This window comes from Bombina bombina, chromosome 1 (assembly GCF_027579735.1).
Source record: "Bombina bombina isolate aBomBom1 chromosome 1, aBomBom1.pri, whole genome shotgun sequence".
In the NCBI taxonomy this organism is placed as follows: Eukaryota; Metazoa; Chordata; class Amphibia; order Anura; family Bombinatoridae; genus Bombina; species Bombina bombina.
In genome coordinates this window covers 1,037,246,578-1,037,270,017 of record NC_069499.1, presented here as the reverse complement: position 1 = coordinate 1,037,270,017, position 23,440 = coordinate 1,037,246,578, and the positions used below count along the sequence as shown (strand labels likewise).

General features: G+C 43.1%; 1 protein-coding gene across 1 annotated transcript in view; it reads right to left on the bottom strand.

Moving 5' to 3' along the window:
* Positions 1-23,440, bottom strand: part of YWHAB (tyrosine 3-monooxygenase/tryptophan 5-monooxygenase activation protein beta) — a 201,650-nt gene that overhangs the window by 31,977 nt on the left and 146,233 nt on the right. Inside the window, exon 5 of the mRNA XM_053719975.1 lies at positions 12,174-12,269. Within this exon, the coding sequence (XP_053575950.1) occupies positions 12,174-12,269 (96 nt within the window). The remainder of the gene's footprint in view (positions 1-12,173; positions 12,270-23,440) is intronic.

Genomic DNA, 23,440 nt, shown 5'->3' with positions numbered 1-23,440 from the left:
TGAAAGAACTAAATTGAGACTCCAAGGAGGAGTCAAAGGTTTGTAAACAGGCTTGATTCTAACCAGAGCCTGAACAAAGGCTTGAACATCTGGCACAGCTGCCAGCTTTTTGTGAAGTAACACAGACAAGGCAGAAATCTGTCCCTTCAGGGAACTTGCAGATAATCCTTTTTCCAATCCTTCTTGAAGGAAGGATAGAATCTTAGGAATCTTAACCTTGTCCCAAGGGAATCCTTTAGATTCACACCAACAGATATATTTTTTCCAAATTTTGTGGTAAATCTTTCTAGTTACAGGCTTTCTGGCCTGAATAAGAGTATCGATAACAGAATCTGAGAACCCTCGCTTTGATAAAATCAAGCGTTCAATCTCCAAGCAGTCAGCTGGAGTGAAACCAGATTCGGATGTTCGAACGGACCCTGAACAAGAAGGTCTCGTCTCAAAGGTAGCTTCCAAGGTGGAGCCGATGACATATTCACCAGATCTGCATACCAAGTCCTGCGTGGCCACGCAGGAGCTATCAAGATCACCGACGCCCTCTCCTGGTTGATCCTGGCTACCAGCCTGGGGATGAGAGGAAACGGCGGGAACACATAAGCTAGTTTGAAGGTCCAAGGTGCTACTAGTGCATCCACTAGAGCCGCCTTGGGATCCCTGGATCTGGACCCGTAGCAAGGAACTTTGAAGTTCTGACGAGAGGCCATCAGATCCAAGTCTGGAATGCCCCACAGCTGAGTGACTTGGGCAAAGATTTCCGGATGGAGTTCCCACTCCCCCGGATGCAAAGTCTGACGACTCAGAAAATCCGCTTCCCAATTTTCCACTCCTGGGATGTGGATAGCAGACAGGTGGCAGGAGTGAGACTCCGCCCATAGAATGATTTTGGTCACTTCTTCCATCGCCAGGGAACTCCTTGTTCCCCCCTGATGGTTGATGTACGCAACAGTTGTCATGTTGTCTGATTGAAACCGTATGAACTTGGCCCTCGCTAGCTGAGGCCAAGCCTTGAGAGCATTGAATATCGCTCTCAGTTCCAGAATATTTATCGGTAGAAGAGATTCTTCCCGAGACCAAAGACCCTGAGCTTTCAGGGATCCCCAGACCGCGCCCCAGCCCATCAGACTGGCGTCGGTCGTGACAATGACCCACTCTGGTCTGCGGAATGTCATCCCTTGTGACAGGTTGTCTAGGGACAGCCACCAACGGAGTGAGTCTCTGGTCCTCTGATTTACTTGTATCTTCGGAGACAAGTCTGTATAGTCCCCATTCCACTGACTGAGCATGCACAGTTGTAATGGTCTTAGATGAATGCGCGCAAAAGGAACTATGTCCATTGCCGCTACCATCAAACCGATCACTTCCATGCACTGCGCTATGGAAGGAAGAGGAACGGAATGAAGTATCCGACAAGAGTCTAGAAGTTTTGTTTTTCTGGCCTCTGTCAGAAAAATCCTCATTTCTAAGGAGTCTATTATTGTTCCCAAGAAGGGAACCCTTGTTGACGGAGATAGAGAACTCTTTTCCACGTTCACTTTCCATCCGTGAGATCTGAGAAAGGCCAGGACAATGTCCGTGTGAGCCTTTGCTAGAGGAAGGGACGACGCTTGAATCAGAATGTCGTCCAAGTAAGGCACTACAGCAATGCCCCTTGGTCTTAGCACAGCTAGAAGGGACCCTAGTACCTTTGTGAAAATCCTTGGAGCAGTGGCTAATCCGAAAGGAAGCGCCACGAACTGGTAATGCTTGTCCAGGAATGCGAACCTTAGGAACCGATGATGTTCCTTGTGGATAGGAATATGTAGATACGCATCCTTTAAATCCACTGTGGTCATGAATTGACCTTCCTGGATGGAAGGAAGAATAGTTCGAATGGTTTCCATCTTGAACGATGGAACCTTGAGAAACTTGTTTAAGATCTTGAGATCTAAGATTGGTCTGAACGTTCCCTCTTTTTTGGGAACTATGAACAGATTGGAGTAGAACCCCATCCCTTGTTCTCTTAATGGAACAGGATGAATCACTCCCATTTTTAACAGGTCTTCTACACAATGTAAGAATGCCTGTCTTTTTATGTGGTCTGAAGACAACTGAGACCTGTGGAACCTCCCCCTTGGGGGAAGCCCCTTGAATTCCAGAAGATAACCTTGGGAGACTATTTCTAGCGCCCAAGGATCCAGAACATCTCTTGCCCAAGCCTGAGCGAAGAGAGATAGTCTGCCCCCCACCAGATCCGGTCCCGGATCGGGGGCCAACATTTCATGCTGTCTTGGTAGCAGTGGCAGGTTTCTTGGCCTGCTTTCCCTTGTTCCAGCCTTGCATTGGTCTCCAAGCTGGCTTGGCTTGAGAAGTATTACCCTCTTGCTTAGAGGACGTAGCACTTTGGGCTGGTCCGTTTCTAACGAAAATTAGGTTTATTTTTTGCCTTGAAAGGCCGATCCTGAGGAAGGGCGTGGCCCTTACCCCCAGTGATATCAGAGATAATCTCTTTCAAGTCAGGGCCAAACAGCGTTTTCCCCTTGAAAGGAATGTTAAGTAGCTTGTTCTTGGAAGACGCATCAGCTGACCAAGATTTCAACCAAAGCGCTCTGCGCGCCACAATAGCAAACCCTGAATTCTTAGCCGCTAACCTAGCCAATTGCAAAGTGGCGTCTAGGGTGAAAGAATTAGCCAATTTGAGAGCATTGATTCTGTCCATAATCTCCTCATAAGGAGGAGAATCACTATCGACCGCCTTTATCAGCTCATCGAACCAGAAACATGCGGCTGTAGCTACAGGGACAATGCATGAAATTGGTTGTAGAAGGTAACCCTGCTGAACAAACATCTTTTTAAGCAAACCTTCTAATTTTTTATCCATAGGATCTTTGAAAGCACAACTATCCTCTATGGGTATAGTGGTGCGTTTGTTTAAAGTGGAAACCGCTCCCTCGACCTTGGGGACTGTCTGCCATAAGTCCTTTCTGGGGTCGACCATAGGAAACAATTTTTTAAATATGGGGGGAGGGACGAAAGGAATACCGGGCCTTTCCCATTCTTTATTAACAATGTCCGCCACCCGCTTGGGTATAGGAAAAGCTTCTGGGAGCCCCGGGACCTCTAGGAACTTGTCCATTTTACATAGTTTCTCTGGGATGACCAACTTGTCACAATCATCCAGAGTGGATAATACCTCCTTGAGCAGAATGCGGAGATGTTCCAACTTAAATTTAAACGTAATCACATCAGGTTCAGCTTGTTGAGAAATGTTCCCTGAATCAGTAATTTCTCCCTCAGACAAAACCTCCCTGGCCCCATCAGACTGGGTTAGGGGCCCTTCAGAACCATTATTATCAGCGTCTTCATGCTCTTCAGTATCTAAAACAGAGCAGTGACACTTACGCTGGTAAGTGTTCATTTTGGCTAAAATGTTTTTGACAGAATTATCCATTACAGCCGTTAATTGTTGCATAGTAAGGAGTATTGGCGCGCTAGATGTACTAGGGGCCTCCTGAGTGGGCAAGACTAGTGTAGACGAAGGAGGGAATGATGCAGTACCATGCTTACTCCCCTCACTTGAGGAATCATCTTGGGCATCATTGTCATTGTCACATAAATCACATTTATTTAAATGAATAGGAATTCTGGCTTCCCCACATTCAGAACACAGTCTATCTGGTAGTTCAGACATGTTAAACAGGCATAAACTTGATAACAAAGTACAAAAAACGTTTTAAAATAAAACCGTTACTGTCACTTTAAATTTTAAACTGAACACACTTTATTACTGCAATTGCGAAAAAACATGAAGGAATTGTTCAAAATTCACCAAATTTTCACCACAGTGTCTTAAAGCCTTAAAAGTATTGCACACCAAATTTGGAAGCTTTAACCCTTAAAATAACGGAACCGGAGCCGTTTTTAACTTTAACCCCTGTACAGTCCCTGGTATCTGCTTTGCTGAGACCCAACCAAGCCCAAAGGGGAATACGATACCAAATGACGCCTTCAGGAAGTCTTTTCTAAGTATCAGAGCTCCTCTCACATGCGACTGCATGTCATGCCTCTCAAAAACAAGTGCGCAACACCGGCGCGAAAATGAGCCTCTGCCTATGATTAGGGAAAGCCCCTAAAGAATAAGGTGTCTAAAACAGTGCCTGCCGATATTATTATATCAAAATACCCAGATAAAATGATTCCTCAAGGCTAAATATGTGTTAATAATGAATCGATTTAGCCCAGAAAAAGTCTACAGTCTTAATAAGCCCTTGTGAAGCCCTTATTTACGATCTTAATAAACATGGCTTACCGGATCCCATAGGGAAAATGACAGCTTCCAGCATTACATCGTCTTGTTAGAATGTGTCATACCTCAAGCAGCAAGAGACTGCTCACTGTTCCCCCAACTGAAGTTAATTGCTCTCAACAGTCCTGTGTGGAACAGCCATGGATTTTAGTGACGGTTGCTAAAATCATTTTCCTCATACAAACAGAAATCTTCATCTCTTTATTGAATAATAAAAACTACAGTTAAACACTAAAAAACTCTAAGCCATCTCCGTGGAGATGTTGCCTGTACAACGGCAAAGAGAATGACTGGGGTAGGCGGAGCCTAGGAGGGATCATGTGACCAGCTTTGCTGGGCTCTTTGCCATTTCCTGTTGGGGAAGAGAATATCCCACAAGTAAGGATGACGCCGTGGACCGGACACACCTATGTTGGAGAAAAGGTGACCCTTGTCTTGAGGAATCAAGGAACTTTTGGTAAAAAGATCCTCCAACCATGTCCTTGAAGAAACAACAGAAGTTGAAACGTATGAGATTCTGCAGAACGAAAAGACTGAGCAAATACCACGATATCGTCCAAATAAGGAAACACCGAGAACCTTTTAAAAAGATTCCTAAAGCTGTCGCTAGGCCAGAAAGGAAAAGCAACAAATTGGTAATGCTTGTCTAAAAAAAGAGAATCTCAGAAAATGAAAATAATCTGAATGAAAACAGAATATGAAGATATGCATCCTGTAAGACTATTGTAGGCAAATAATGCCCTAGCTGACCAAAAGGCAGAATAGACCATATAAACACCATTCTGAAAGATGGTACTCTACATGACAAATCAAAAAGATTTTCTATCTTTGGGACAATGAATAGTTCCAAACAAAACCCCAGACCTCGTTCCTGAAATGGAACTGGTATGAATACCCCAGATAACTCCAGGTCTGAAACACACTACAGGAAAGTCTGAGCCTTTACTGGAATAGCTGGAATATACTAGAGAGAAAGAGACTTCTCACAGGCGGTCTTACTCTGAATCCTATTCTGTACCCAAATCTAAGAAGTTTGGACCGAATTGAACCAAACAACTTTAAAAAAAGTCTTAACCTGCCCCATACCAGCTAAGCTGGAATAAGGGCCGCACCTTCATGCGAATTTGGGAGCTGACTTTGATCTTTTAAATGGCTTGAATTCATTCCATTTTGAAGAAAGCTTCCAAATAGAAACATGTTACTTGGGGAAGAATTAGGTTTCTGTTCCTTATTAAGAACAAAAACTAATATAAGCTTAAAATTTACTCTTAGAACTGAATCTTGAAGCAAAAAAACTCCCTTCCCCAGAGTAACAGTTGAAAGTATTGAATCCAATTGTGAACCAAATAATTTATTATCTTGAAAAAATAGAAATCTGGATTATAGAAATCAAATTAGTATTCCAAGATTTAAGTCACAAAGTTCTTCTAGCTAAAATAGCTAGAGACATAGATTTAACCTCAACTGTGAAAATATCAAAAAATGACATCACAAATGAAATTATTAGCATGTTGAATCAACTTAACAATGCTAAACAAATCATAATCTGATACTTGTTGCGCTAAAGTATCCAACCAAAAAGTTGAAGCAGTTGCAACATCAGCCAAATAAATTGCAGGCCTAAGAAAAGGACCTGAAAAATAAAATAATTTTCTTTAGATAAGATACAAGTTTCCCATCTAAAGGAACTGAAAAATAAATACTATTTCCATAGGAATAGTAGTATGTTTAGCAAGAGTAGAGATAGCCCCATTGATTTTTGGGATCTTTCCCCAGAACTCCAAACTAACTGCTGGCAATGGATACAATTTAAAAACCTTAAATAAGGAATAAAAGAAGTCCCAGTACCGTCATGTTATAATCACCACACCCCTTACACATCATGAGCCCTCCTAGTGTCAAAATTCTTTCACAAAACGTGAAAGGCCTTAATTCCCTGACCAAACGGTCTATCGCCCTAAATTGGTTCCGCAAGCAGGACGCCGACATAATCTGCTTGCAGGAGACACACTTTACCCTGTCGGCGGCCCCGGCGTGCTCTTCCAGCACCTACCCGTTGGGATACTTTGCCCACAACACAACCAAAACAAATGGGGTGGGCATATTGGTTCACAGAAGGCTTCCCTTTTCCCTCACATCCAAACACCAGGATGAAGCAGGTAGAATCCTAGTATTAGTTGCACCTTATACAATCAGCCAGTCACTCTAGTGAATTTGTATGCTCCTAATAAATGTCAAGCGAAATTTTTCAGGAAGGCCCTGGACATTCTCACGCCCATAGCTACAGGTCTGGTGTTGTTGGCAGGCGACTTCAATGTCGCGCTGTCACAAGCGCTAGACTGCTCACTGGGGCGTAGTTGCATACCTACCTCAACACTGCGCTACATTCAGAGCAGCCTACAGAACCTGTCTCTAGTGGACATATGGAGACTTAACCACCCCCAGACAAAAACCTATACCTTTTATTCGTATCCTCAGAGATCCTCATCTAGGATTGACTATATTTTTATTGACCAAAATCACCTGCACATGATAAGACACTCGTACATAACCCCCGTATCGTGGACAGACCACTCTACCGTTACCATAGAGATCTCCTGGCCTACAGCCCCTGTGTCCCAGTATTGTTGGAGACTTGATGACTCGCTCCTTAAAAATGTGCAACTGACCGAGGAGATCACTCGATCTCTGACAGAATATTTTCTACTTAATGACAACGGTACGACGAAACCTCATATAGTGTGGGACGCGCACAAGGCAGTTATAAGGGGGGACTTCCTTAAGTATAAAGCGAACCTAGTTAAACTAAGGAGAAAAGAATTTGACTCCCTGACTACGAACTTAAATAACTCAGCGACAGAATTTGCAATTTCCCCACACAATAGACTATTAGAAGAAAAACTGACAAAAGCCAGGAGTGACCTCAACACATACCTTAATAAGGAAGCTTTGAAACATGCCTTTTTTTTGCGCAAGCTTTACTTTACAGAGGGAAATAAGATAGGCACACTACTGGCTAAAGCTCTACGTCAAAGGACGCTTAACTCTTTTATACATAAAATATCCTCCCCAGATTCAGTAGACATTCACGATAGCAAAGGAATTGCGGAGGTGTTCCACACCTTCTTCAGGTCCCTGTATCAACTCCCCCCCCCTAGATGGCAGCCAAACCCAAAAGGATTGCGAAGACTATATCCGTTGTGCAGGTCTCCCGGCCCTGTCCCAATCAGAGTCAGCTCAGCTAGACGCCCCCACAGAGGTGGCCGAAATTCTTTCAGCTATTGAATCCCTCCCTAATCACAAAAGCCCTGGCCCAGACGGACTGTCCAACTCTTACTATAAATCCTTTAAGCACATTCTAGCCCCACACTTAGCCACTCTGTTCAAATCAGTAGACGATAACTAATCCTTTTCCAGAGATATGTTATCAGCGCACATCGCACTGATCCACAAGCAAGATAAACCCCCGAACCTCCCGGGCAGCTACCGCCCCATCTCCCTAATTAACACTGACGCAAAAATCTATGCCAAAATTCTTGCTACCAGAATTAACAAGCTATTGCCGCAACTTGTCCACACTGACCAGACAGGCTTTGTTCCGCGTCGGGAGGCCAGGGATAATACCATCCGAACACTGCACTTAATAGACTATGTATCTACTTCCAAAATCGACTCAGTCCTGGTCTCCACCGACGCGGAAAAGGCTTTCGACAGACTGAACTGGACATATCTAAGCTCGACTCTGACGGGATTTGGCTTTGGAGGCACAACCATAAATAGAATTTTTAACCTATATAACAGCCCCTCTGCAAGGATTAAAGTCAATAACACTCTTTCAGACCCTTTTCAAATACATAACGGAACCCAACAGGGATGCCCACTCTCTCCATTGCTGTTTACAATAGCAATGGAGCCACTAGCCGCACACATCAGAAACAATTTGAATATCAAAGGAATCTTAATAGGCCCCTCCGAATACAAAATCAGTCTGTATGCTGACGACATCCTGTTGACTTTGTCCGACCCCCGTAATTCGATTACTCACCTCCTAGCAGAATTCCGTCAATTTGGTAAATTATTGCATTTCCACATAAATGACCAAAAATCTAATATTCTCAATATAAATATGAACCCCAAACAATTTGCAGCCCTTTCAGAGATATGTCCATACCATTTGTGTACCGACCAGATAAAATACCTAGGTATTTCCCTCACCCCTAAGATAAGCTCCCTTTTTCAGGCTAACTACTTCCCACTCCTTAAGCGGATCCAATCTACTAGCCAAAACTGGCAGTCCAAGCCGTTTTCTTGGTGGGGCAGAATGCAAGTGGTTAAGATGTCCATCTTACCTCTTGTCCTGTATACTTTTCAGACAGTTCCTATAGACCTCCCTCAAACATACCTAGACCAGCTGCAGTCAATCCTTAATAAATTTATATGGGGAAGCAAAAGACCTAGAGTAGCGAGACATACCTTGTATCGCCCAAAGATAAAGGGAGGACTAGCCGTTCCTTGCATCACCCAGTACTACCAAGCGGGCACATTACAACGCGTGCTAGACTGGCATGTAGGACACCTGGATAAAGCATGGATATCACTAGATTCGCACATACTCCAATCTCCTCAAATTGGTCCTCTTTGTTGGCTTCCTCCTACCTACAGACCGTTAGTAACAAAAACCATCACCTCTGTATAAACACATTTTCCGCACATGGGACAATATTCTGAACCACATACCAGGAATTTCCTCCCCTTTTTCCCCCATGTTCCCGATTTTTCAAAACACAGAGTGGTTACAAAACATACATTCCGCGATCAAATATACTAGATTTTCTGATCTGGGCCTCTCGTCTCCAATCTGCGAGTTTCTCCATCTGGGCACCCTGAAATCTGCACCCAATCTGTCAGATATACTACAGGGCACCTTTAAACACTGGCTTAAGTACTCCCAATTAAAGCATCTATTAGCAACCTCCCCCCACAGACTATCCCTCCTTCGCCCCCTCACTCATTTCGAATCCATATGTAGAAACGGTGGGGCCCTGAAGGGTTCCCTAGCCATTTCCAAAAGAATTTTAGACGCCTGTCTATATAAACAGCTGCCCAAAACCACACAGACTTGGTCAGCCGAGTTAGAACTAGAGTTCTCTGAGGAACAGTGGGAAAGTATGTATCAATACACTCACAGTTCATCAACTTCCACTCAAATTCTGGAAATGAATTACAAAATCATAACCAGGTGGTATTTAACACCGATGAGACTTTCACGCATATATCCTGGGTCCCCTACTGGTTGCTGGAGGGGCTGCGGGGCAGCTGGTCACATGACCCATATATGGTGGTCTTGCCCAAAGCTACAGGTCTTTTGGCGGGCATTGCAGCGATTTGTAGCACCACTATTTGATACATCATTTGTAATCACGCCCGCCATGGTGTTATTCAATGACAAACCCAAACATTCCTGTAAACTTCGCTCACACCTTTTCCAGATATGTTTGAATGGAGCGAAATCGCTTATAGCTTGGAAAACAGAAGTGATACCCACAATCGAGACCTGGAAAGCACGAACACAGGAGCTAATTCACCTAGAGGAGTACTACTACTTTAAAAATAACAAAATGGCACACTATAACCATGTTAAATTTTATTGGGAAACTATAAATCCATTGAGGCCTTAGCGCTATCGCCCATAGTCGCACCCTTTACCCTTCCCTTCTCTGTTACTCCCCCAACACTATCCTCTCCCCTTCCATTTCTATACTTGTTTTGGTGTTCCTATTGTAAAACACCTTTTCAGCCTTCACTCGGCTGGTAGATGAATTACCTCTCTCTTGAACAATTGTTGTGATGACCCTTATTGTATTGTTTTGTTCTTTTTTATATTTTCTTATTTTTTCTTTTTTCTTTTCTTTTTAATATTCATACCTGTTGTAAAACTGGAAAATGTTCAATAAAGAATAATATTTAAAAAAAAGAAGTCCCAGGCCTATTCCATTCCCTAGTATCAGGAACTGGAAAAAAACCTCAGGAGGTTAATAAGCAGAATTTAAATGTTAGCTAGTCTTAAAATCAAAAGGACTAGTCTCCTCAATATCCAATATAATCAACACCTTTTCAACAAAGAACAAATGTACTCTATTTAAAAGTAAAAAAGTAAATTTGTTAGTGTCAATATCTGATGAAAGATATTCTGAATGAGATAAATCATCATCAGGAAGGATAATCCAGTATGTTGTCGGTCATTTGAAAATTCATCAACTAAATGAGACGTTTAAAAAAGACCTTTACATTTATTAGAAGGCAGGATGGCAGACAAAGCCTTTAGAATAGAATCTGAAAAATATTCTTATAAATTCCTAGGTATATCTTGTACATTAGATGTTAAATGAATAGCAATAGATAATGCATTAATACTGATGGACTCTGCATGTAAAAGCTTATCAGGATAACTTATTACAAACCATAGCTAAAGATAAAAATTCATAACATTAAAATAAATTAACTTGGCTTTGGAAGGACTGATATCAGTCATCAGGAATCCAACAGTGTTTTCTGATACAGGAACAGTTTTTGAGATATCTTGCAAATGTAAGAGAAAAAAACAACATATAAAGCAAAATATCAATTTCCTTAAATGACAGTTTCAGGAATGGGAAAAAAATGCAAACAAAATAAGCCTCTGAAAACCAGAAGCAGAATGAAATAAAGACTTAAATAATGTCAGAAATCTGGCGCCAAGTATGACGCCCACAACTGACAAAATATTTTTTGGCGCCAAGAACGTCTGCAACAAACACGTGCGTCATACATGACGCAACCACGTGAAAAAAACTTGGCGCCAACTAAGACGCCGGAAATTACGAAAATATGTCAACAAACGTAATTCTCGCACCAAGAATGACGCAATAAATTATAGCATTTTGCGCACCCGCAAGCATAACAGCCCGCAATTTAGAAATAAAGTCAATTTGAAAATTCCAGATAAGAAAATAGTTTTTTTTTTGTTTTTTTTTTAATATGCATTTCCCAAATTAAACTGACAGTCTGCAAAAAGGAAATATACTGATAAACCTGAATCATGGCAAATATAAGTACAAACATTATATTTAGAACTTTACATTTAAAGTGCCAAACCATAGCTGAGAGTGTCTAAATAAAGGAAAACTTACTTACCAAAAGACACTCCTCTAAATAAAGTAGATAGCCAAACCAGTACTGAAATGAGAATCAGCAGAGGTAATGGTATATAAGAGTATATCGTCGATCTGAAAAAGGAGGTAGGAGATGAATCTCTACGACCGAAAACAGAGAACCTATGAAATAGACCCCAGTTAGGATGACCATTGCATTCAACGTTCACATCCCTCTGTCATTCACTGCACTCTGAGAGGAACCGGGCTTCAGCATGCTGAGAAGTGCATATCAACGTTGAAATCTAGCACAAACTTACTTCACCACCTCCATAGGAGGCAAAGTTTGTAAAATTGAATTGTGGGTGTGGTGGGGGGTGTATTTATAGGCATTTTGAGGTTTGGGAAACTTTGCCCCTCCTGGTAGGAATGTATATCCCATACGTCACTAGCTCATGGACTCTTGCCAATTACATGAAAGAAATAATAAACTGTTGATTGAAGAATCTATACTAACACCTCACTTTACCACATCCTATCACTAACGTAGGCAAAGAGAATGACTGGGGTGGGTGGGAAGGGAGGAGCTATTTAACAGCTCTGCTGACCAGGAGGTGAATATCCCATTAGAAATTAAGATGATCCGTGGACTCATCGTATCATAAAAAAGAAACGCAAATAAAGTTCTTGTTATCTATCTAAAGAAGTTAAAATTTAATAAGTACTTCATAACTTACAAATAAATATAATACTATACTTACTGTAAGATTGTCCCTTAGTAGCTGCATGATAAGAGTGCTGTCTTTGTAGGACTCTTCATTCAATGTATCCAGTTCAGCTATTGCCTCATCAAATGCCTGCAAAACAAATGATAACAAATTGCAAGATCATAAGATGAGAATTACTTCCCCCCCCCCCCCCACCCCAATCAAATTTTCATAACAGTTCTGGTTCCACTATGACATCTGAAAAATATTTAGCCCTTTTACATACACACAGACAGAAATATTAAAAAGGTACACAAGGATCTTTCAAAGTACAACAGAACACATGGCCTCAATTATAACAGGATGAGAGGTATCGGTATATCTCAACTTTGGGAGCAAGCTGTTGATTGGTGGTTTTGCATGGGTTAAAAACCGAACACCTTTAAAGGGACAGTCTAGTCTACTCCAAAAATATTTTTTAAAACAATGATATATAATACCCCTTTATTACCCATTCCTGAGTTTTGCACAAAACATAAGGGTTATATTATTATACTTACTTTCGAGGTGGTATGAGTCCACAAAATCCGTACAAAATTCACTTTCGGGCCACCAGGAGCAGGCAGACAGACCCCACAACAAAGCTTTAAAATAGATTGTAATGTTTGCCTATTTAATACACATATAGAAAATCATTCATTAAAAACTGACACTTTAATTCATTATGTTTTTTAATAATGCTTCATTTATAAAATATTTACAATTTAGTGATAGTAAACATTGTGCCGCTCCTCCACCCACATATAATACTTTATTTAGATGTTGGATGCCAAAGGGGGCACACCACGACTGGATGAAGCCAGATTCGTCATCAATCAGCTAAATAAAGTATTAGATGTGGGTGGAGGAATGGTGCAATGTTTACCATCACTAAATGATAAATATTTTACACAAATGCAATGTCCTTAAAAATATTTTTTATATACTGTGTGTTAAGTAGGCATACTTTACAATCACTAAGTATCTCTCACATTACCCTCTCTCTCCCAGTAGTTCTTTGCCTTCGTCAAGGAGAGAGGCATGGATAGAGGTGTTCAAGATTTCTTGAAGGACTACAGGGATATTAATCACAAATTTCCCTCAATGGATAGTTCCTGGAAGAAAGATTTAGGAGAGTACTGGCTGTGCAATGTGAATCTCTCTAGAGTTGTAGTCACATGCCTCCCACGTGTCGCTGGGAAGTTCCTTTAGCCTCTTTCTGTTTGGCCATGAAAATGCACTCCCTCAACATATCCTCTACTATTAGTAACAGTACTTAAGAGTTTACTACTGTACCTGCATACTGTATTCAGGGTAAGATCAGTGGTGTGGGCAGCAAATAGTTAAGTACCTGCATTCACTTTGTCCGCCCTTAGGCTATTAGCAGGAACACTTAGTAGGGCACATCATAGCCTCTCATATATATGGTTTCTCTGCAGTTTTTATTTACTTTAAAATTGCACTTCGATCTCACCTCTTCTCTTTTAAAATGTTTGTGGCCACAGACTAACATACTTATATCAGAAGAGGTTATTAGTCTATACTTTGCATCGACTGCGCCTTTAAATGTGTCGCTACTTTAAGATGTCCCAACCTAGAACACAAAAGGGATCGCTCTGTTTGGGAATGCTACAGAGTGAAAAAGCAAAAAATAAACAGAAAAAAAACATAATTCATGCTTACCTGATAAATTTATTTCTCTTGTAGTGTGTTCAGTCCACGGGTCATCCATTACTTATGGGATATATTCTCCTTCCCAACAGGAAGTTGCAAGAGGATCACCCAAGCAGAGCTGCTATATAGCTCCTCCCCTCACATGTCATATCCAGTCATTCGACCGAAACAAGACGAGAAAGGAGAAACTATAGGGTGCAGTGGTGACTGGAGTTATAATTTAAAATTTAGAACCTGCCTCAAAAAAGACAGAGCGGGCCGTGGACTGAACACACTACAAGAGAAATAAATTTATCAGGTAAGCATAAATTATGTTTTCTCTTGTTAAGTGTGTTCAGTCCACGGGTCATCCATTACTTATGGGATACCAATACCAAAGCTAAAGTACACGGATGATGGGAGGGACAAGGCAGGAACATTTAAACAAAAGGAACCACTGCCTGTAGAACCTTTCTCCCAAAAACAGCCTCCGAAGAAGCAAAAGTGTCAAATTTGTAAAAAGTATGAAGTGAAGACCAAGTTGCAGCCTTGCAAATCTGTTCAACAGAGGCCTCATTCTTAAAGGCCCAAGTGGAAGCCACAGCTCTAGTGGAATGAGCTGTAATTCGTTCAGGAGGCTGCTGTCCAGCAGTCTCATAGGCTAAACGTATTATGCTACGAAGCCAAAAAGAAAGAGAGGTAGCCGAAGCCTTTTGACCTCTCCTCTGTCCAGAGTAAACGACAAACAGAGAAGTTTGCCGAAAATCTTTAGTTGCCTGTAAGTAGAACTTCAGGGCACGGACCACGTCTAGATTATGCAAAAGACGTTCCTTCTTTGAAGAAGGATTAGGACATAATGATGGAACAACAATCTCTTGATTGATATTCCTGTAAGAAACAACCTTAGGTAAAAACCCAGGTTTAGTATGCAGGACTACCTTGTCTGAATGAAAGATCAGATAAGGGGAATCACAATGAAAGGCAGATAACTCAGAGACTCTTCGAGCCGAGGAAATAGCCATCAAAAACAGAACTTTCCAAGATAAAAGTTTAATATCAATGGAATGAAGGGGTTCAAACGGAACACCCTGCAGAACTTTAAGAACCAAGTTTAAGCTCCAAGGAAGAGCAACAGTTTTAAATACAGGCTTAATTCTAGCCAAAGCCTGACAAAAAGCCTGGACGTCTGGATTCTCTGCCAGACGCTTGTGTAAAAGAATAGACAGAGCAGAAATCTGTCCCTTTAGTGAACTAGCGGATAAGCCCTTTTCTAAACCCTCTTGTAGAAAAGACAATATCCTAGGAATCCTAACCTTACTCCATGAGTAACTCTTGGATTCACACCAATATAAATATTTACGCCATATCTTATGGTAAATTTTTCTGGTAACAGGTTTCCGAGCCTGTATTAATGTATCAATAACCGAATCCGAAAATAGAATCAAGCGTTCAATTTCCAAGCAGTCAGCCTCAGAGAAATTAGGTTTGGATGGTTGAAAGGACCCTGAATTAGAAGGTCCTGCCTCAGGGGTAGAGACCATGGTGGACAGGACGACATGTCCACTAGGTCTGCATACCAGGTCCTGCGTGGCCACGGAGGCGCTATCAGAATCACCAATGCTCTCTCCTGTTTGATCCTGGCAATCAGTCGAGGTAGCAACGGAAAAGGTGGAAACACATAAGCTATTTTGAAAACCCAAGGGGCTGCTAGTGAATCTACCAGCACCGCTCCCGGGTCCCTGGACCTGGATCTGTAACAAGGAAGCTTGGCGTTCTGGCGAGATGCCATGAGATCCAGATCCGGTTTGCCCCAACGACGAATCAGTTGAGCAAATACCTCCGGGTGAAGTTCCCACTCCCCCGGATGAAAAGTCTGGCGACTTAGAAAATCCGCCTCCCAGTTCTCCACGCCTGGGATGTAGATCGCTGACAGGTGGCAAGAGTGAGACTCTGCCCAGCGAATAATCTTCGAGACTTCCAACATCGCTAGGGAACTCCTGGTTCCCCCTTGATGATTGATGTAAGCCACAGTCGTGATGTTGTCCGACTGAAATCTGATGAACCTCAGTGTTGCTAACTGAGGCCAAGCTAGAAGAGCATTGAATATTGCTCTTAATTCTAGAATGTTTATTGGGAGGAGTTTCTCCTCCTGAGTCCACGATCCCTGAGCCTTCAGGGAGTTCCAGACTCCTCCCCAGCCTAGTAGGCTGGCATCTGTTACAATCGTCCAATCTGGTCTGCGAAAGGTCATTCCTTTGGACAGATGAACCCGAGACAACCACCAGAGAAGAGAATCTCTGGTCTCCTGGTCCAGATTTAGCAAAGGGGACAGATCTGAGTAATCCCCGTTCCATTGACTTAGCATGCATAGTTGCAGCGGTCTGAGATGCAGGCGCGCAAATGGCACTATGTCCATTGCCGCGACCATTAAGCCGATTACTTCCATGGACTGAGCTACTGATGGGCTTGGAATGGAGTGAAGGACACGGCAAGCATTGAGAATCTTTGATAACCTGGACTCCGTCAGGTAAATCTTCATCTCTACAGAATCTATAAGAGTCCCTAGAAAAGGAACCCTTGTGAGTGGTAACAGAGAACTCTTTTCCACGTTCACTTTCCACCCATGCGACCTCAGAAATGCTAGAACTATCTCTGTATGAGACTTTGCATTTTGAAAACTTGACGCTTGTATCAGAATGTCGTCTAGGTACGGAGCCACCGCTATGCCTCGTGGTCTTAGTACCGCCAGAAGTGAGCCCAGAACCTTCGTAAAAATTCTCGGGGCCGTAGCTAACCCGAAGGGAAGAGCTACAAACTGGTAATGCCTGTCTAGAAAAGCAAACCTTAGGTACCGATAATGATCTTTGTGAATCGGTATCTGAAGGTAGGCATCCTTTAAGTCCACTGTGGTCATATATTGACCCTCTTGTATCATGGGTAGGATGGTCCGAATGGTTTCCATCTTGAACGATGGAACCCTTAGGAACTTGTTTAAGATTTTTAAGTCTAAGATTGGTCTGAAGGTTCCCTCTTTTTTGGGAACCACAAATAGATTTGAGTAAAAACAGAATTTATGTTTACCTGATAAATTACTTTCTCCAACGGTGTGTCCGGTCCACGGCGTCATCCTTACTTGTGGGATATTCTCTTCCCCAACAGGAAATGGCAAAGAGCCCAGCAAAGCTGGTCACATGATCCCTCCTAGGCTCCGCCTACCCCAGTCATTCGACCGACGTTAAGGAGGAATATTTGCATAGGAGAAACCATATGGTACCGTGGTGACTGTAGTTAAAGAAAATAAATTATCAGACCTGATTAAAAAAACCAGGGCGGGCCGTGGACCGGACACACCGTTGGAGAAAGTAATTTATCAGGTAAACATAAATTCTGTTTTCTCCAACATAGGTGTGTCCGGTCCACGGCGTCATCCTTACTTGTGGGAACCAATACCAAAGCTTTAGGACACGGATGAAGGGAGGGAGCAAATCAGGTCACCTAAATGGAAGGCACCACGGCTTGCAAAACCTTTCTCCCAAAAATAGCCTCAGAAGAAGCAAAAGTATCAAACTTGTAAAATTTGGTAAAAGTGTGCAGTGAAGACCAAGTCGCTGCCCTACATATCTGATCAACAGAAGCCTCGTTCTTGAAGGCCCATGTGGAAGCCACAGCCCTAGTGGAATGAGCCGTGATTCTTTCGGGAGGCTGCCGTCCGGCAGTCTCGTAAGCCAATCTGATGATGCTTTTAATCCAAAAGGAGAGAGAGGTAGAAGTTGCTTTTTGACCTCTCCTTTTACCGGAATAAACAACAAACAAGGAAGATGTTTGTCTAAAATCCTTTGTAGCATCTAAATAGAATTTTAGAGCGCGAACAACATCCAAATTGTGCAACAAACGTTCCTTCTTTGAAACTGGTTTCGGACACAGAGAAGGTACGATAATCTCCTGGTTAATGTTTTTGTTAGAAACAACTTTTGGAAGAAAACCAGGTTTAGTACGCAAAACCACCTTATCTGCATGGAACACCAGATAAGGAGGAGAACACTGCAGAGCAGATAATTCTGAAACTCTTCTAGCAGAAGAAATTGCAACTAAAAACAAAACTTTCCAAGATAATAACTTAATATCAACGGAATGTAAGGGTTCAAACGGAACCCCCTGAAGAACTGAAAGAACTAAGTTGAGACTCCAAGGAGGAGTCAAAGGTTTGTAAACAGGCTTAATTCTAACCAGAGCCTGAACAAAGGCTTGAACATCTGGCACAGCTGCCAGCTTTTTGTGAAGTAACACAGACAAGGCAGAAATCTGTCCCTTCAGGGAACTAGCAGATAATCCTTTTTCCAATCCTTCTTGAAGGAAGGATAGAATCTTAGGAATCTTAACCTTGTCCCAAGGGAATCCTTTAGATTCACACCAACAGATATATTTTTTCCAAATTTTGTGGTAAATCTTTCTAGTTACAGGCTTTCTGGCCTGAACAAGAGTATCGATAACAGAATCTGAGAACCCTCGCTTCGATAAGATCAAGCGTTCAATCTCCAAGCAGTCAGCTGGAGTGAAACCAGATTCGGATGTTCGAACGGACCCTGAACAAGAAGGTCTCGTCTCAAAGGTAGCTTCCAAGGTGGAGCCGATGACATATTCACCAGATCTGCATACCAAGTCCTGCGTGGCCACGCAGGAGCTATCAAGATCACCGACGCCCTCTCCTGATTGATCCTGGCTACCAGCCTGGGGATGAGAGGAAACGGCGGGAACACATAAGCTAGTTTGAAGGTCCAAGGTGCTACTAGTGCATCCACTAGAGCCGCCTTGGGATCCCTGGATCTGGACCCGTAGCAAGGAACTTTGAAGTTCTGACGAGAGGCCATCAGATCCATGTCTGGAATGCCCCACAGCTGAGTGACTTGGGCAAAGATTTCCGGATGGAGTTCCCACTCCCCCGGATGCAATGTCTGACGACTCAGAAAATCCGCTTCCCAATTTTCCACTCCTGGGATGTGGATAGCAGACAGGTGGCAGGAGTGAGACTCCGCCCATAGAATGATTTTGGTCACTTCTTCCATCGCTAGGGAACTCCTTCTTCCCCCCTGATGGTTGATGTACGCAACAGTTGTCATGTTGTCTGATTGAAACCGTATGAACTTGGCCCTCGCTAGCTGAGGCCAAGCCTTGAGAGCATTGAATATCGCTCTCAGTTCCAGAATATTTACCGGTAGAAGAGATTCTTCCCGAGACCAAAGACCCTGAGCTTTCAGGGATCCCCAGACCGCGCCCCAGCCCATCAGACTGGCGTCGGTCGTGACGATGACCCACTCCGGTCTGCGGAATGTCATCCCTTGTGACAGGTTGTCCAGGGACAGCCACCAACGGAGTGAGTCTCTGGTCCTCTGATTTACTTGTATCTTCGGAGACAAGTCTGTATAATCCCCATTCCACTGACTGAGCATGCACAGTTGTAATGGTCTTAGATGAATGCGCGCAAAAGGAACTATGTCCATTGCCGCTACCATCAAACCGATCACTTCCATGCACTGCGCTATGGAAGGAAGAGGAACGGAATGAAGTATCCGACAAGAGTCTAGAAGTTTTGTTTTTCTGGCCTCTGTCAGAAAAATCCTCATTTCTAAGGAGTCTATTATTGTTCCCAAGAAGGGAACCCTTGTTGACGGAGATAGAGAACTCTTTTCCACGTTCACTTTCCATCCGTGAGATCTGAGAAAGGCCAGGACAATGTCCGTGTGAGCCTTTGCTTGAGGAAGGGACGACGCTTGAATCAGAATGTCGTCCAAGTAAGGTACTACAGCAATGCCCCTTGGTCTTAGCACAGCTAGAAGGGACCCTAGTACCTTTGTGAAAATCCTTGGAGCAGTGGCTAATCCGAAAGGAAGCGCCACGAACTGGTAATGCTTGTCCAGGAATGCGAACCTTAGGAACCGATGATGTTCCTTGTGGATAGGAATATGTAGATACGCATCCTTTAAATCCACTGTGGTCATGAATTGACCTTCCTGGATGGAAGGAAGAATAGTTCGAATGGTTTCCATCTTGAACGATGGAACCTTGAGAAACTTGTTTAGGATCTTGAGATCTAAGATTGGTCTGAACGTTCCCTCTTTTTTGGGAACTATGAACAGATTGGAGTAGAACCCCATCCCTTGTTCTCTTAATGGAACAGGATGAATCACTCCCATTTTTAACAGGTCTTCTACACAATGTAAGAATGCCTGTCTTTTTATGTGGTCTGAAGACAACTGAGACCTGTGGAACCTCCCCCTTGGGGGAAGCCCCTTGAATTCCAGAAGATAACCTTGGGAGACTATTTCTAGCGCCCAAGGATCCAGAACATCTCTTGCCCAAGCCTGAGCGAAGAGAGAGTCTGCCCCCCACCAGATCCGGTCCCGGATCGGGGGCCAACATTTCATGCTGTCTTGGTAGCAGTGGCAGGTTTCTTGGCCTGCTTTCCCTTGTTCCAGCCTTGCATTGGTCTCCAAGCTGGCTTGGCTTGAGAAGTATTACCCTCTTGCTTAGAGGACGTAGCACTTTGGGCTGGTCCATTTCTACGAAAGGGACGAAAATTAGGTTTATTTTTTGCCTTGAAAGGCCGATCTTGAGGAAGGGCGTGGCCCTTACCCCCAGTGATATCAGAGATAATCTCTTTCAAGTCAGGGCCAAACAGCGTTTTCCCCTTGAAAGGAATGTTAAGTAGCTTGTTCTTGGAAGACGCATCAGCTGACCAAGATTTCAACCAAAGCGCTCTGCGCGCCACAATAGCAAACCCAGAATTCTTAGCCGCTAACCTAGCCAATTGCAAGGTGGCGTCTAGGGTGAAAGAATTAGCCAATTTGAGAGCATTGATTCTGTCCATAATCTCCTCATAAGGAGGAGAATCACTATCGACCGCCTTTATCAGCTCATCGAACCAGAAACATGCGGCTGTAGCTACAGGGACAATGCATGAAATTGGTTGTAGAAGGTAACCCTGCTGAACAAACATCTTTTTAAGTAAACCTTCTAATTTTTTATCCATAGGATCTTTGAAAGCACAACTATCCTCTATGGGTATAGTGGTGCGTTTGTTTAAAGTGGAAACCGCTCCCTCGACCTTGGGGACTGTCTGCCATAAGTCCTTTCTGGGGTCGACCATAGGAAACAATTTTTTTAAATATGGGGGGAGGGACGAAAGGAATACCGGGCCTTTCCCATTCTTTATTAACAATGTCCGCCACCCGCTTGGGTATAGGAAAAGCTTCTGGGAGCCCCGGGACCTCTAGGAACTTGTCCATTTTACATAGTTTCTCTGGGATGACCAACTTGTCACAATCATCCAGAGTGGATAATACCTCCTTGAGCAGAATGCGGAGATGTTCCAACTTAAATTTAAACGTAATCACATCAGGTTCAGCTTGTTGAGAAATGTTCCCTGAATCAGTAATTTCTCCCTCAGACAAAACCTCCCTGGCCCCATCAGACTGGGTTAGGGGCCCTTCAGAACCATTATTATCAGCGTCGTCATGCTCTTCAGTATCTAAAACAGAGCAGTCGCGCTTACGCTGATAAGTGTTCATTTTGGCTAAAATGTTTTTGACAGAATTATCCATTACAGCCGTTAATTGTTGCATAGTAAGGAGTATTGGCGCGCTAGATGTACTAGGGGCCTCCTGAGTGGGCAAGACTCGTGTAGACGAAGGAGGGAATGATGCAGTACCATGCTTACTCCCCTCACTTGAGGAATCATCTTGGGCATCATTGTCATTGTCACATAAATCACATTTATTTAAATGAATGGGAATTCTGGCTTCCCCACATTCAGAACACAGTCTATCTGGTAGTTCAGACATGTTAAACAGGCATAAACTTGATAACAAAGTACAAAAAACGTTTTAAAATAAAACCGTTACTGTCACTTTAAATTTTAAACTGAACACACTTTATTACTGCAATTGCGAAAAAACATGAAGGAATTGTTCAAAATTCACCAAATTTTCACCACAGTGTCTTAAAGCCTTAAAAGTATTGCACACCAAATTTGGAAGCTTTAACCCTTAAAATAACGGAACCGGAGCCGTCTTTAACTTTAACCCCTTTACAGTCCCTGGTATCTGCTTTGCTGAGACCCAACCAAGCCCAAAGGGGAATACGATACCAAATGACGCCTTCAGAAAGTCTTTTCTAAGTATCAGAGCTCCTCTCACATGCGACTGCATGTCATGCCTCTCAAAAACAAGTGCGCAACACCGGCGCGAAAATGAGGCTCTGTCTATGATTTGGGAAAGCCCCTAAAGAATAAGGTGTCTAAAACAGTGCCTGCCGATATTATTATATCAAAATACCCAGAATAAATGATTCCTCAAGGCTAAATATGTGTTAATAATGAATCGATTTAGCCCAGAAAAAGTCTACAGTCTTAATAAGCCCTTGTGAAGCCCTTATTTACGATCTTAATAAATATGGCTTACCGGATCCCATAGGGAAAATGACAGCTTCCAGCATTACATCGTCTTGTTAGAATGTGTCATACCTCAAGCAGCAAGAGACTGCTCACCGTTCCCCCAACTGAAGTTAATTGCTCTCAACAGTCCTGTGTGGAACAGCCATGGATTTTAGTGACGGTTGCTAAAATCATTTTCCTCATACAAACAGAAATCTTCATCTCTTTTCTGTTTCTGAGTAAATAGTACATACCAGCACTATTTCAAAATAACAAACTCTTGATTGAATAATAAAAACTACAGTTAAACACTAAAAAACTCTAAGCCATCTCCGTGGAGATGTTGCCTGTACAACGGCAAAGAGAATGACTGGGGTAGGCGGAGCCTAGGAGGGATCATGTGACCAGCTTTGCTGGGCTCTTTGCCATTTCCTGTTGGGGAAGAGAATATCCCACAAGTAAGGATGACGCCGTGGACCGGACACACCTATGTTGGAGAAACCCTTGTCCTCGTTCCGTTCGCGGAACTGGGTGGATCACTCCCATCACTAAGAGGTCTTGTACACATTGTAGAAATGCCTCTTTCTTTACTAGGTTTGTTGATAACCTTGACAGATGAAACCTCCCTTGAGGAGGAGAAGTTTTGAAATCCAGAAGGTATCCCTGAGATATAATCTCCAACGTCCAGGGATCCTGTACATCTCTTGCCCAAGCCTGGGCGAAGAGAGAAAGTCTGCCCCCCACTAGATCCGTCTCCGGAGAGGGGGCCCTGTCTTCATGCTGTCTTAGGGGCGGCAGTAGGCTTTCTGGCCTGCTTGCCCTTGTTCCATGACTGGTTGCCTTTCCAACCCTGTCTGTAACTAGCAGTAGTTCCTTCCTGTTTTGGAGAGGAGGAAGTTGATGCTGCTCCTGCCTTGAAGTTACGAAAGGCACGAAAATTAGACTGTTTGGCCTTTGATTTGGCCCTGTCCTGAGGAAGGGTGTGGCCGTTACCTCCCGTAATGTCAGCAATAATTTCCTTCAAGCTGGGCCCGAATAAGGTCTGCCCTTTGAAGGGAATGTTCAGTAGTTTAGACTTAGAAGTTACATCTGCTGACCAGGATTTAAGCCATAGCGCCCTGCGCGCCTGTATGGCGAATCCGGAATTTTTAGCCGTAAGTTTGGTTAAATGCACTACGGCATCTGAAACAAACGCATTAGC